At 41.7% G+C, this 16,164-nt stretch overlaps 1 protein-coding gene and 1 long non-coding RNA gene across 3 annotated transcripts in view; one reads left to right on the forward strand and one right to left on the reverse strand.

Moving 5' to 3' along the window:
- LOC123582876 overlaps window positions 1-16,164 on the reverse strand; it is a 65,998-nt gene that overhangs the window by 49,480 nt on the left and 354 nt on the right. The window contains exon 1 of one of the 2 annotated variants that reach the window (XR_006704631.1): window positions 15,202-15,572. The exons of the other annotated variant lie outside the window; for it this stretch is intronic. This is a non-coding gene — a long non-coding RNA (uncharacterized LOC123582876). Of the gene's footprint in view, window positions 1-15,201; window positions 15,573-16,164 lie in introns of those variants that run through there. 2 annotated transcript variants of the gene reach the window in all.
- CLPX (caseinolytic mitochondrial matrix peptidase chaperone subunit X) overlaps window positions 15,575-16,164 on the forward strand; it is a 42,003-nt gene continuing 41,413 nt past the window's right edge. The window contains exon 1 of the mRNA XM_045449421.1: window positions 15,575-15,981. Coding sequence (XP_045305377.1) covers window positions 15,903-15,981 — 79 coding nt within the window. The 5' untranslated portion in view covers window positions 15,575-15,902. The remainder of the gene's footprint in view (window positions 15,982-16,164) is intronic.

Consider the following 16,164-nt stretch of genomic DNA (forward strand, 5'->3'; position numbering starts at 1 on the left):
TATTAAAGTGAGCCAGCTGCTCAGAGGGACAGAGGAGACTCTGGAAAGTGGTCACAAGGTGGCATGAGGCACAGCTCACCCCCCACCCCCACCTCCTGTTACAGGGTTGAGTAACTAGGCATACGCTCCAGCGGTCAAGTTTGTTCTCATGGATCATATTTTCCACTTGCAGAGAAGAACAAAGATTCCTGGAGTTGTGAGTATGTTCTGGGCTCCTGAGCAAAGCTAAAAACATGTCCCATTTTTTTTTTCTTTCTTTCTTTCTTTCCAATACTGGGGAGCTTATACAATGGCTTGGCCCAGGGTCTGGCAAGCTGGTCGAGTGCTCCTTCAGCAACCCCCCATAGCCTGCTGCCTTCTCCAGCTGTGCTGGCTGATCTCACTCAGAAATGATGGGCTTTTTTTTTTTTTTTTTTTAATTCCAAGCTCTTCTAAAGACACCCACCTTTTCCAGATACCACATCTCTGTTGTGTCCCTTGAGTAAAACAACTAGTCCAAATGGACAGGGCTTTGTTATTGGAAAAAGTATTTGGTTTAAAATAGTAAACCAGAGGCCAGTGGGTGGCACCAGAGTAATCTTGGAGGCATCTAGAGTCAGGGCGGTGGAACATGGGATTGGATAAGATGTAGATTGCCCCTCTCCCAACCCCTCCAGAATCTGTCCAGAGGACAGAAAAGAGGCCCTGGAGCCCAGGGGAAGAGAGGGCATCATTTATAATCAAGATAAAAAGCTTTCTTTGATTTCCTGGAGTTGCAGCTCCTCTTGGCCACCTCTGGCCTGGACTGGACGTTTATACTCTTGGAAGAGTATCTGCCCAGCTCCCAAGGGTTTGCTTCATAATCAATTAGAAATTTCTCTGGCTGAGGACCCCATTCTCATGAACTCCAAGAAAGTGAGTGAATGCAGGTCTGGGGCCTAGTGGCCTTGTGATTATTCCTTGACCTGCTTCCAGACTACACTTCCCAGGGAGCAGCCATCATTGACTATTTGGGAAGCTTGACTGTCCTTGCTGAGGGGTCACTCTTTAGCTAACTGCAGAACAGATGCCTCCCTGCTTCAGGAGTGAGTGCATGGTGCTTCAACCTGACAACCCAGTTCCCTTCAAACTCACAAAGAGGAGGTGCTAGGAAAAGTGAGCTGATTGGGCTCTCACCCCATGCCCTTCCTTTTCTGTTTTCCACTGAGGTGCTGAATAAATGGACTTCAACAGGTGGTAAGTGGTACCTGATGTTTTTCTTCACTCACCAAATATTTATTGAGTGCCTACTGTATGCCAAACCATGTGTGCAAGCAGAGAGGCTTTCATGTGTATATAAAATATGCTACACATGGTGGCACCAGATTTGGAGGTCTTGTGGTCAGACTTGGTGGTCAGAGGAGGTTTCTTGGAGGAGGTGACATCTAATTTGAATGATAGCTAGGAGCTGGTTTGCTGAAGATATGGCTGTTAGGCTCAATGGCACAAGCAGAAACAGCTTATGCAAAAACAGGGGTAGAGGCTGAGAAGGGATGGCAGATAACTCTCTTTCAGACAAGGAAACACTATCAAGTTGAACTCATGTTACCTAATTTCTAAGCATCTTCTAAAGACAGATGTGCTCCCTGCTAGCAGTGTGACTTTGGTTTCCCCAAGACTTCATTTTCCTCATCTATAAATGAAAGAGTTGGTTGTATACTTAAAATATGATGTTATATGTCAACTATATCTCAAAAATGAATGAATGAATGAATGAATGAACGAATGAATTTTTTTAATGAAGGAGTTGATCTAGATTAGAAACTAAACCATCTCTAAAGTCTTTTCCATGATTTGCAGTGAGACTAAGAGAACAGTTTCTTGGATGCCTCTGCTTCATCAAACTGCTGATGACTCATCGGGTGTTTCCTTCCCCTGTGGAGACTCTACACACTGGGTGGACAGAACATTCGTTTTAGAAAAGCCCTGGGGTTTCAGTCTCAGCCTGCTGTACACAGGCTGATCAGCCAGTTACCAAGAATGAACTGTATAAGGATGCATACCAGATGGCAGGAAGAAAGGGCATAATCAGATAGGCTGCTTTTGTTTCCAAGCATGGACATTTTCCAGGCAGAGTGCTCTCTAGAGTTTAGACAGCTTTAGCAGCTGAGGTGATAGAGGAAAATATCACCAAGATGTCAGGACAAGAACGGTTTGGAAAGATTGAGAGGACTTAAGCCAATTTGGAGGAGGAACAGGGAAGGTGGGAGTTTCAGGCAAAGGGACAGCTAGAGCTGAGGAGCAGAGGTGGGACTGCACGCTGAAGGCTTTTGTTACAAGTAACAGGGGGTGCCATTTAGCAGACATCAGGAAGGATGGAATCGGGCACTGCAAAGGCATCAGAATCCAGGTCATCACTCTCTATGGCTTTGATTCTCTTTTATTCTCTCTCAGTGGTTTTTGTTCTCTCTCAATCTCTAACTCAGTCTTGTTGTACATGCTTTTTGTCTCAGATTTTCTTTGTTTCTAGCTCTCTGTCTTAGCTTTCCAGGTCCCTCTGGCCAGTCTATTTCTTAGCCTTTCCCTGTCATAGTGTGGTCTCTACTCTGCAGGATCCCTTAGTTTCTCTTTGCAGATCAGGTTTCTCTGCTCCCCAGGGTTCATAGGAGAGGTGGTCATCTCCTCAAGTCAAAGAAGAGCTCTGCTCTAAGCTCAGATTCCTTGAAGAGAGCAACTGATTGGCCCAGTTTGAATCAGCACTCCATCTCTGGTCCAATCAACGTGGCCATAGTGGGGGGTGGGGGCATTAAAGGGCAGTCCTATTATACAGTGATGGTTGCTGGGAGAGGTGGCAGAAATTCAAGAAAAGGAATCCTGATGAGTTGTGGAGACACCCCAAAAGGTGAATACTTCAGCGGGATAGTGAGCAGACAGTGGGTTTACTGGGAGCTTAGGATTTTTCATTTCCAAACATCAGGGGATTTTAAATACATTGAATAAGATCTGTGTGGTACCTGTTTTTTGAAATCTGTAGAATCTTTTTTCGTGACCTAGTACTTGGTCAGTTTTGTAGTTTCTTTGTGCAGCTGGGAGAAAACAAAGTGTATTTTCTAATCATTGGGTGCCGGGCTCTAAACAGAACCATTAACTCAAACTTGTTAATTGTTCAGTTCAGTAAATAAGGCATGTGTTGAAATCTTCCACTAGATGGTGCATGTAATTTGTCCTTGTGATTAAATTTCAGCTTTATATATTTTGAAGCTCTTTTAATGGATGCATATTAAGTATTGAATCTTCATGCTTTCTTGCAAGTTGAATTTTTATCATTATGTAGTTACGTTCTTTGTTCCTATCATGGTTTTTGTCTTAAAGCCTGTTTTGTCTAATAATATAGCTCCCAACTTTCTTTGGATTAGTAGTTGCTCATATCTTTTACTTTTAACCTTCTGTATCCTTTTATTTATTTTTATTTTTTAATGCTTATTTATTTTTGAGAGAGACAGACAGGTGCAAGCGGGGAAGGGCAGACAGAAAGGGAGACACAGAATCTGAAGTAGGCTCCAGGCTCTGAGCTGTCAGCACAGAGTCAGACACCAGGCTCGAACTCAAGAGCTGCAAGATCATGACCTGAGCTGAACTGACTGAGCCACCCAGGCACCCCTCTGTATCCTTTAAAAGATGTGTTTCTTGTAAGCAGCATTATAGCTGGATTTTAGTTTGTTTTAGTAAATCTAAAAATCTGTATATAACTGGTGAGTTTATTAAATACATATGGTGATTATAGTTATGTTTAGATATGATTTTACCATCTTACTTGACGGTTTCTTCCTAAATCACTTTTTCTCTTATTGTTAGCTTTTGGATTGAGTAATATTTTTCTTATTCTATTTCTTTCCCTTATACTAATTTGGAAGTTTTACACTTTTGTTATTCTTTTAGTGCTTCCTCTTGAATTTTTATTATATATGGTGATTGTAACAAAGTCAAAGTTAGTTGTATCTTCAGCCCTTAAACTATTTTAGTATTTTTGCTGCTCAAAATAAGCATTTATTATTTTGTACAATGTTTGTTTAGATTTATTTATCTGTTTATCACCTCAGACCTTGTTTTAAGGCCATTTTTCTTCTTCCTAAAGAATACCTTTTAGGGCGCCTGGGTGGCGCAGTCGGTTAAGCGTCCGACTTCAGCCAGGTCACGATCTCGCAGTCCGTGAGTTCGAGCCCCGCGTCAGGCTCTGGGCTGATGGCTCAGAGCCTGGAGCCTGTTTCCAATTCTGTGTCTTCTTCTCTCTCTGCCCCTCCCCCGTTCATGCTCTGTCTCTCTCTGTCCCAAAAATAAATAAACGTTGAAAAAAAAAAAATTAAAAAAAAAAAAAAAAAGAATACCTTTTAGAAATAATTTTAGGGAAGGCCTATTGTTGGCAGAACAATAAGGTTTTTAAAATTAAAATATAATCCACATACAATAAATTCACAGTTCAATGGATTTTAGTGTATTCACAAAGTTGTTTTGTTTTAATGTTTGAGAGAGAGAGCACGCATGAGTGGTGGAGAGGCACAGAGAGAGGAAGAGAGAATCCCAAGCAAGTTCTGCGCTATCAGTCTAGAGCCCAGCGTGAGGCTCAGTCACACATTACCTGAGCCAAAACCAAGAGTTGGACACTCAACAGAGTCACCCACGTGCCCCTACTGTATTTACAAAGTTGTAAAACCACCATCACTTTCTAATTCCAGAACATTTTTATCCCAGAAAGAAACCCCATACCTATTAGCAATCACTCCCTATCCCTCCTCCACTGAGCACCTGGCAAACCACATTGTCTTTGTGAATTAGCCTATTCTGGACATTTCATATAAATGCAACCATACAGTATGTGGTCTTTTATGTCTGGCTTCTTTCACTTAGCATAATGTTTTCAAGTGTCATCCATGTCCCAGCATGTATTGATATTTTGTTACTTTTTATGGTGGAATAGTATTCCATTGTATGGACATACCACATTTATCTATCAGTTGATGAGTGTGTCTACTTTTTGCCTATTTTAAATAATGTTGGCATGACCATTCATATACAAATTTTTGTGTGAAAAGATCTTTTCAGTTCTCACAGGTATATACCCAAGAGGGGAATTGTTAGGTCATGTAGTAACTCTATGTTTAACTTTTGTCAAATTATTTTCCATGGCAGCTGCCTCATTTTATAGTCTGACCAGCAAGGGTATTCTCATTTCTCCACATCCCTGCTAATGTTTGGTATTTTCTGTTCTTTTAATTGTTTTAATTTTTTAATTCTTATTTATTTCTGAGAGAGAGAGAGAGAGAGAGTGTGTGAGTGGGGGTGGGGAAGAGAGAGAAGGAGACACAGAATCTGAAGCAGGCTCCAGACTCCAAGCTGACAGCACAGAGCCCAATGTGGGGCTCAAACCCACGAACTGCAAAATCATGACCTGAGGCAAGTTGGATGCTCAACCAACTGAGCCACCCAGGTGCCCCTTTTTCTACTTTTTTAAGTGATAGCCATCTAGTGAGTATGAAATATCTCATTATGATTTTGATTTGTTATTTCCCTAATGGCTAGTGATGTTGAGAATCTTTTCATATACTTACTGGTCATTTCTATATCTTTGAAGAAATGTCTGTTCAAATCCTTTGCCTATTTTCTTAATCTGTCTGGGTTGCTATAACAAAAATACCAAAGACTGGGTGGCCTGTAAGTAACAGAGATGTATTTCTTATTGTTCTGGCAGCTGTGAAGTTCAAAATTAAGGTGCCAACAGATTTGGTATCTGGTCAAAGCCTGCTTCCTGGTTCACAAATGTGTGGTGCTAGGGACAAATTTATATAAGGGTCCTAATTCCATTAATGAGGTCCCTACCCTCATGTCCTAATCACCTCCCAAAGACCCTATCTCTTACTGTCATCATATTGGGGATTAGGTTTCAACATACGAATTTTGGGGGCACACATTCAGTCTATAGCACCTATTTTAAAAATTAGGTTATCTTTTTATTGTTGAGTACTAAATACTAGACCCTTATCAATACTTGATTTGCAAATATTTTTTCCCATTCTGTGGCTTGTTCAGTTTCTTAACAGGGTCCTTTGAAGCACAGAAGTTTTTAATTTTGTTGAAGTCTTATTTACTTATTTTTGGTTGCTTATGCTTTTGGTGTCATATCTAAGAAATTGTGGCCTAATCCAAGGTCATGAAGTTACATCTATATTTTCTTCTAAAAGTTTTATAGTTTTAGTATTTACATTTAGGTCTTTGAATCATTTTGAGTTAATTTATGAATAGATATTTAGATATAGATCTAGACAGAGAGGATATATAGATCCGACTTCATTTGTATATAGATATCCAGTTGACCCAGCACCATTTGGTGAAAAGATTCTTCTTTCCCACTGAATGGGTTTGGCACTCTTGTTGAAAATAAATTAACTGTAAATGTGAGAGTTTATTTCTAGACCCTTAATTCTATTCTATTGCTGTGTATATCTACTCTTATGACAGTACAAATCTGTCTTGGTTACTGCAGCTTTGTAGTAAGTATTGAATCCAGGAAGTATGAGTCCAACTTTGTTCTACCAAGTTTTTATTATCTGAAATGTCTTTATTTTGTCCTAATGCTTGAAGATAGTTTTGCCACTATACAAATACTAATTTAATTGATCCATATTATTTTATTTTATTTTTTAATGTTTTTTTACTTTTTGAGACAGAGACAGAGCACAAGCTGGGGAGGGGCAGAGAGAGAGGGAGACACAGAATCTGAAGCAGGCTCCAGGCTCCGAACTGTGAGCACAGAGCCTGATGCAGGGCTCAAACCCACCAACTGCAAGATCATGACCCGAGCCGAAGTTGGACACTTAACCGAAAGAGTCACCCAGGCACCCCTCCTGAACTTATTATTGATTCTTTAAAATACTCATATGATAAATTTTCATTCTATGTAGTAACATAAGAGTTGGCATATATGTTCTTAGAGAATTTTCTTTTTGTAAGCCCACCAATGCAATAAAAAATGTGTTTCATCTAAGACAATCTAATGGTGAGTCCTGCAGAGCATAGGGCAGTGGTTAAATGCATGGCGCTAGAACCAGGCCATCTGTGTTCAAATATTGCTTCTTTTATTAGCAATGCAATATTGGAAATTTATTCAACCTCTGTATGTTTTAGCTTCCTCAACTATAAACTTGAGGAAATAATACATACCTTATGTAGCTATTATGAGGGTTAGTTGAACATATACATGAACATAGTATATATTAGTTACTGGCATATATAGTAACCACTATATAAATATTTGCTGTTATTACTACGCACCCACAGCTGGAAATGAAAAAGACTGAAAATGTGTTCAGATTTAACAAGGTGATGCTTCATTTTTGTGGTATTGGAGGAGATTCATTTGTTCTACAGAAGTAGTTTTCCAGAAAATTCAATTTTATTACCTCTCTTTAAGCTCCAAATTTTAACATTTTGATCTATTTTGAGTAGAAATCTTCAAAAAATTTTTTTAATGTTTATTTACTTTTGAGAGAGAGAGAGAGAGAGAGAGAGACAGAGTACAAGCAGGGGAGGGCAGAGAGAGGGAGACACAGAATCTGAAGCAGGCTCCAGACTCTGAGCTGTCAGCACAGAACCCGAGGCAGGTTTCAAACCCACGAACCATGAGATCATGACCTGAGCTGAAGCCAGACCCTTAACCGACTGAGCCACCCAGGCACCCCTTGAGCAGAGATCTTTGTAAGAAAGCATATATTCTATCTTTTTAAAAACAGAAATAACACAATTGAATCTTTCTTGATGTATCAGGAATGTAATTATGAATGCCAATTATTATGGTAGTACAATAAAATGGCATCCAGGGCTGATATGATATATAAGAAATTTGACCAATACCAGATAAATTCAGACTATATATTCTTCTTGTTAAGTTCTTGCTTCCATTTTTCTGTTTCCTTCTTTTTTGTCAGACTCTTAGGAAACTCTTTGGTTGTGATTAATTCACTTGCTTCAAGTGCCTCTCCCCTTTGTAACGTACTCACTTGTGGGATAGAGATACATATGACCAACTCAATATTTAAAATGAATAAAACAGACTCAGGCTCCTGGGTAGCTCAGTCGGTTGAGTGTCCGACTCCGGCTCAGGTCATGATCTCGCGGTCTGCGAGTTTGAGCCCTGCGTTGGGCTCTGTGCTGACAGCTCAGAGTCTGGAACCTGTTTCGGATGCTGTCTCCATCTTCTCTCTGCCCCTCCCCTGCTCATGCTCTGTCTCTCTCTCTCTCTCTCAAAAATAAATAAACAAAAACAAATGTTTAAAAAAAAAAAGAATAAAAAGACTCAAAGTGAAATCCTGAATGCCTGGGTATGAGCAAAGCACATGAACTTTGATGTGCCAGCTTTGCAACATTTATTTTGGTGACTCAAAGCCTTTTTTCCTCATTTCCTCAGTATTGACTAATTTACCAATTACTAATTTACTACTTTACACACAAAGCCTAGTGGTTGCTTGTGTATAAATAAATACTGCTTGAAAATAATAAATGATTACAATTGTTACTGAAGTAAATATCACTTTTATTATCTAATATTATGCCTAATATATGTTAATTGCAACTGAAAAGGACTTATAAACCAAGGGTCTACTTCCTCTTTCACCTCTCTCTTTCAGTTTTTCCTTTTTCCCCCCAAGTCTTTATTTAAATTGTCTTTGAGTTTTTCATTTGAAATCAAGCAAGCTCTTGGGGCGCCTGGGTGGCGCAGTCGGTTAAGCATCCGACTTCAGCCAGGTCACGATCTCGCGGTCCGGGAGTTCGAGCCCCGCGTCAGGCTCTGGGCTGATGGCTCAGAGCCTGGAGCCTGTTTCTGATTCTGTGTCTCCCTCTCTCTCTGTCCCTCCCCCGTTCATGCTCTGTCTCTCTCTGTCCCAAAAATAAATAAACGTTGAAAAAAAAAATTAAAAAAAAAAAAAAAAAAAAGATGAAATCAAGCAAGCTCCTTACAACACTGAGGTATAATGGAGTAGGGTGAGGTCATCAACATACTGGCTAAGAAACACAACTAAAAGGTTTTTTACAGGCATAAAAGGAAAGCCCTAAATTACAGTATTGCACAGTAAAAAAGATCTTTATTATTTATTAAGTACCTACTGTGTACTACAGGTCAAAGGATCATTTATTCCTCACATTTAACCCAGGAAGTCAAGAGCATCCAATTTATAGTTGAAAAAAAAAAAAAAAAAAACAGGCTTATAAAGCAGAGTAACTTGCCAGAAGTCACACAGCTGGTAAGTAACCCAGCTGGAATCACCAGTCCTTCTCCCTCTGACATCTTTGCCCTTTAGAAAATACTAAACAAGGATTTCTGGCACTGTCTTCACGATTTGGTACACCAAAAGTTCCAAAAGATTAGCTTTAAGAACACTCCCCTCACCCTCACCCCTTCTACCCTATAGATTCAAAGAGGGAAACTTCGGTGAGTTAGTGCCACCTGCTGACCATCTTCCTGAACATCAGGATAAAGGACTGTCCTCTAATCAAGGACAAAAGGGGCCTTGTGCTATCTGAAGTCATTACCGGCCGGCCCCCAAGGGCAGGCCCAGGAGAATGGTGAGCACCCTCCTATAGACCCCTTGGTCTCCCTACAATATCAAGGCTGGGCAGCTGCTCCCTGAGGGGAAAAATGGTAGCAACTGGAGAGAACCTAAAAAAGAGACAATAAGAAATAAAGGCACAGGTTTCTACCACCACAGTGCAAGTGCACTTTATTCATTTCTGCAAATAAACCTTAGCATCTCATGATTCTAGCATTAAAAATAGATTTCTGAGGGGTGCCTGGGTGGCTCAGTCAGTTAAGGGTCCAACTTCAGCTTAGGTCATGATCTCACAATTTATTAGTTCAAGCCCCGCATTGGGCTCTCTGCTGTCAGCACCGAGCTCACTTTGGATCCTCGGTGACTCTCTCTGCCCCTCCTCCACTCATTTTCTCTCAAAATAAATAAATAAACTTAAAAAAATCTTAAAAAAAGATAGATTCCTGAGCCCCACTACAGACTATTTTATCAAAACCTTTAGGGGAGGAGCCTACATATATTTTAACAAATACCCAGGTCATTCTTAAGAGAAGGAAGGATGGGGGATCACTGCCTTCATGGAATGGCGGCTTTTTAGTCCCTGATGTGAGATATCTCTGGGTAGGGAGGGGAGACTCTGCAGACCCCTTAAATCTTATCAGATTTTGTAAGAGGATACAGGCAAGTAACGGAAATACTCGTGGAGATTAGGGTGAGAGCCCTGGTTCTGCTGTGACCTTGGACAAGTGTTTTTAAACCCTCTATGACTTAATTTTCTCAGCTGCCAAGACCAGAATGCAGATAATAACAATACCTTACTGTGTTGCTATGAAAATCAGATGAGAAAGTAGGTGGGAAGTAACTTTGTAGAGTTCTACACAATGTTGTTAGTATTATTTTGAGTCTCAAACTACCTACAAGCATAAACCCCACTTTATTTTTTGTCCTTATTTTTTTAAATATAATTGTTGAGTTCTTGTTACCTGCCTGGTAGTATCAATGTCTGCTAATCTGAAGGATCAGTGTCCAGCCACGTAAAAGAAATGTCTTTATTCAGGGGCACCTTGGTGGCTCAGTCGGTTAAGCATCCGACTTCAACTCACATCATGATCTCACAGTTCATGAGTTCGAACCCCGCATCAGGCTCTGTGCTGACAGCCTGGAGTCTGCTTGGATTCTAGGTCTCCCTTTCTCTCTGCCCCTCCCCTGCTCGTGCTCTCTCTCTAAAATAAACATTAGCCAAAGTATGGAAAGAGCCCAAATGTCCATTGATGGATGAATGGATAAAGAAGATGTGGTATATATATACAATGGAGTATTACTTGGCAATCAAAAAGAATGAAATCTTGCCATTTGCAACTACGTGGATGGAATTAGAGTATTACGCTAAGCGAAATTAGTCAGAGAAAGACAGATATCATAGGGCTTCACTCATATGACGACTTTAAGACACAGAACAGATGAACACAAGGTAAGGGAAGCAAAAGTAATATAAAAACAGGGAGGGGAACAAAACATAAGAGACTCTTTAATATGAAGGACAAACAGAGGGTTACTGGAAGGGTTGTGGGAGGGGAGATGGGCTAAATGAGTACGGGGCATTAAGGAATCTACTCCTGAAATCATTGTTGCACTATATGCTAACGAATTTGGATGTACATTTAAAAAACAAAAATAAAATAAACATTAAAAAAATTAAAAAGAAATGTCTTTATTCGGAAGATACAGTGATTCCCAAAAGAATCACGGCTCTCTCAGAGGCTGTACCAGAATCTCTGGTGGAGAAGGTGAGATTTTGATGTTTATCAAAAAGAGTCTTTGGTTTAAGAAGCGATGACTGAGGAACACAGTTTTAAAATCAGAAGACTTGGGGCACCTGGGTGGCTTGGTGGGTTAGGCAACTCTGGATTTCTGCTCGGGTCACGGTTCATAGGATCAGACCATGCGTCAGGCTTGGGTTCCACAGAGCCTGCTTGGGAGTTTCTTTCTCCCTGCCTCTCTCAGCCCCTCCCCCCACTCATGCTTGCTTTCTCTCCCTTTCTCTGAAAATAAATAAACTTAAAAATAAAATGAAATCAGGAGACTTGGACTCTATTTCTCTCTCTGTTTAGACTCATTATGTGACGTCGGATGAGCCCCTGACTTTTTATAGGCCTGTTTCCTCATCTGAAAAATCCAGTGCTAAATTGGATGACTCGCTGACTCTAACTTATAAAAATCTTTTTCACTTAGCAACTCATAATGTTCAAAGTCCTGGCAGGTAGGATCAAATATAAAAGAGAAAAAAAGAATTTTATATAAAATGCAGACATAAAAAGTTATGTGCTTTCAGCTATGTAGGTTATAAAAGGTAAATAACTCAGGATAAGGAGTCAGCTACTTGAATGAAACTATTTGAGCTGGAAAATTGCACTTTCTTTTTTAAGTATCATTAACCTGTCAGAAAAGAGTTGAAAGTAGATGTGATATGGAGGTATTTTGTTCCAAAAAGCTGGTAAGATGTGACTATGCAATATCACATTCCTAGTTGAGGATCCATTTTATCACAGGGAAAGTCTCACTCTGTGCTTCCAAATCCAGAATGTGGAGGAATGACCTGAGGGTAACCTGAGCAGGGGTTGTCCACATAGTGCCAAGTGAGAGAGGAGGTCTTAATGTGCCTCTGGAGCCTCATTGCTCTTTGCCCAGACAGCTATGTCCGCTCCATCTTTTAGCTACCTGGCCACACCGTGGAGCAAGAACAATGTCCCAACGTGTGAATTTCAGGTCAGGGAATGTACACTTATAAAATGGAATACGCTCCTTTATCAAACAGCAAAGTAGTTCCTAAAGAATGGTCCTTTACGTTTGAACCCTTTCCCAAATAGATGTTATTTTATTTAAACTTGACAACCTTCTGTGCTCCAATACCAAATGGGAAGTTTTGGTGTATCCCCATGGTACAAGTTCCTCAATCTAAACACTGCTGTAAGACTTACACCATTAAAGAGCCTAGCACAAAGTTAGTGTCCCAATCCATGCTTGTTGGGAGCTGTTCCTAATAATCCAGGTATGTTCTATCCCACTGAGCACCGAATTGGGATGATGCACCGAAACTACCAAATTCATGTTGTCCGTGTGATGAAAATATCACCAGTCTGGTGCCAAAGCCATATGACCCTTGTTCACATTGCTGAGAAAAAGTTAAACTGAGCTGGGCACAGCTCTCTTTGTTTTGCACTTTCTAGGGCAAAGTCTATGTGCTGCTAATCAGGCATCTCCTAGGAATTCCTTCTGGGACACTCATCAGTTGGATTAACCATTGTATAAATTTGCATTTGTATCCATTAACACCTCTTTGTCAACTATAATTTGCTCTGATTATATGTAGGATTTTCTAAAAACACCACCCCAGGTTTCTGCCAAGCAAAAGCACTGTTGGAAGAGGAGTATTTAGTCAAGTACTTACTGATTTTCTACTGTGTATTTAGTCCAAGTATATAATGAAATACCTGCCTTCAAAGAGCTCCAAGTCCAGTTGGGAATACAGGCTAAACACAAAACATCAATCCATAAATAAAATTAAATGCTTCATCATTCTGGTAATAATATAAGGATATATGATACAACAACATAAGGATATTCCTGTCATACCAGTAGCATATGTTTTTGTTTTACATGCTTACTGTCTATCTTATCTTTCCCCCACTAGAATGGAAGCTCCATGAGAGAAACATTTTTTTTGATTCAATGCTATTTCCTCAGTGCCTGGCATATAATTGGTGTTCAATAAATATTTGTTGAATTCAAATTTCTCAAGAGTCAGAGAAAGGAAAGCCTCAGGTGAACCTGAGCTATGCTTTTATTCAGCTTGCAATCTATAGGCTTTAACTTTTTTTTCCTTTCTTCCCCCATTTATTTATTTATTTTTACATATTTTTTTAATTTGAGAGAGAGAGAGCACGAGTAGGTGAGAGGGGCAGAGGGAGAGAATCTTGAGCAGGCTCCATGTTCAGCACAGAGCCTGAAGCAGGGCTTGATCCCACAACCCTGGGATCATGACCTGAGCCAAAATCAAGAGTAGGATGCTCAACTAACTGAGCCACCTAGGTGCCCCTTGCAATCTATAGGTTTTTTTTTTTATTAAAAGCTTATTTATTTATTTGGAGAAAGAGCATGTGCAAGTGGGTGAGGGGCAGAGAGAGAGAAAAAGAGAATCCCAAGCAGGCTCTGCACTGTCAGTGTGGAGCCTGATGCAGGGCTCGAACTCAGGAACCATGAGATCAAGACCTAAGCTGAAATTGGATGCTTAACCAACTGAGCCACCTGGGCACCCAACCTATGGGTTTTAGGAACAACTTCTTTATTTGTATAAGAAGGAAATTGCATATAATTGAAATAGAAGTGGGGTGGGATGAAAGGAATTTAAATTGGGTGTTAGGGTCAATGTGACCTAGTTAGCTCCTTGCTAAAAGAGCTTTGTACTAGAATCAATGGTTTTTGAACACTGTTTGTTTATTTTATTTATTTATTTATTTATTTATTTATTTATTTAATATGAAATTTATTGTCAAATTGGTTTCCCGAACACGGTTTTAAAGCAAAACAATTCTGGGGGCGCCTGAGTGGCTCAGTCGGTTAAGCGTCTGACTTCGCTCAGGTCGGGATCTCACAGTTCGTGGGTTTAAGCCCCGCGACCGGCTTTGCTGATAGCCTGCTTCGGGTTCTGTGTGTATTCTCTCTCTGCCCCTCCCCTGTTCACACTCTGTCTCTCAAAAATGAATAAATGTTAAAAAAAAAAAATTTTTTTTTAAGCAGAATAATTCTGTCTTCGAACAAAACCCCAATAAATGAAATAGATAAAAACAGAGCCGCTCTGATTGATGTAGGGGTGGCATGGAGAAAGAGACAAAAGAGGTCCACCCTTTTAAAAGTCTCCTCACCCCCACCACAGAGCTATGGCTTCTGAGGGATTTTAGGAACACAGTTTGAAAATACTGGATTGAGGAAGCTTTAGAGTCTCTCCTATCTCGAAATTCTATTAATAGAGGCAGCTAAGGAATACCTGCGCTACCTTCTGGTCTCTACCACTTTAAGTTGAAGAGATAACAGGAGTCAACTCCCTGCGAGAGAAAAACACAGAACACGTGTGGCCTGGGCCAAGGCCAAGCCACTCCTCATGGCCAGACCCAGGGAACCAGATGCTACATTTCTCTGATCCAAGAATAATGAGGGCTAGATAACTTGTGTGACTGGACTTGTCCCTTTTCTCCCTGCCCCCCACCCCCCTCCCTTCACCTAAGCTCAGAACTAAAGGCATCCAAGCGCACATGACAATTTTCCTGAGCTTTGGAGTTGCCAAAAATCTTAGCAAATATTCACAAAATCTTACAAAGTAAATAGTCTGGTGCCAACCAAAATGTAGAGTCAGATTCATGTGTCACCATCCTCCACCTTGTACACCTGCTTTAGCTGTCCTGAGAGGAATCAGCCCTGCAGACGCTCAAAGGTTAACAGAAAACTATTTACAAGGGTGTGATCAGCTTAAGTCCTTAAGGGAACCGACAAAGGATCACTAAGCATCCAGGGACTAATAACAGTTGGAAGAGTTACCACTTGGTTTGAGAGAACAAGGAAAGAGAGCTGTCTGCCAACAGCTCTTGTTCGGAGAACTAGGTAAAAATACCTCTTCCACGTTGTAAGTGAGGAAACTAAGAAGATAAGGTAGAGAAGATGTGGAATCGCCGGTGGAAGAAACTTATTCAATTTGAAGCGTCCAGCAGCAGCCAAAGGATTTTAAAGAGTCCGGCGGCCAACTAAGCCACCAACAGGTCTCATTATGACCTTCCCCGCCACAAACCGAAAGTTGCCAGGAGTTGGGACTACAACTCCCGGCACGCATCTCCCCGCATCTGTAGCACTTTTCGATCATAGGATAAGGGGTTTCCGGAAGCATTGCATGTCGGGAATTGTAGTTATCCCAGTGGGGGTCGGCCGTACGCCGTAGCGTGCTCATTGGCGCCCAGGTTACCGCCCCCCTCCCCTCTCCGCTCTTCGGCGTATCACCCACGTATACGCAGAGCGCGCCCACACCCCCTCCCTAGGCCTAGGACGCAGGCGCGCGCACGCTCCCCGGGGTCGGTAGGCGGAGGGGGTGAGGGTAAGAGAAGGAGGGGGAGGGAGGGAGGGGGGTTAAGTGTCTACAGAGTAGACGGCAGTCGGGCACCGAGAGCGCGAAGGCCTGGCTCCCAGGCGGTGAACTCTGCACTGAGTCTGGGGGCCGGCGGGAGGGTCCGGAGCCAAGTCAGCGCGCCCTGCGAATAGGAGTCGGGCCGCTGAGACCGGAGGGCAGCAGGGGGCTAAAGCCCCAGCCTAGGCCCAGCGGAGATGTCCGGCTGCGGCGCTTGTAGTTGCGGCGCCGCCGCCGCGCGGCTCATCACCTCCTCGCTCGCCTCCGCGCAGAGAGGTAACGAAGTAGTCCCTCACGTGAGCCAATGGCCCAGGAGTGTACCGGCCGGGGGTGGGGATCCCGGGGAGGGCAAGAGGTCTACCCTGCCTTGAGGGTGTGATGGGATGCGCGGCGTTTTTCCTGGCACCCCCCTCCCCCACTTTAGGATGGGGTTCTGCCAACCTCTGGAGCATCTGTTTC

Source organism: Leopardus geoffroyi, chromosome B3 (assembly GCF_018350155.1).
Source record: "Leopardus geoffroyi isolate Oge1 chromosome B3, O.geoffroyi_Oge1_pat1.0, whole genome shotgun sequence".
Lineage (NCBI taxonomy): Eukaryota > Metazoa > Chordata > Mammalia > Carnivora > Felidae > Leopardus > Leopardus geoffroyi.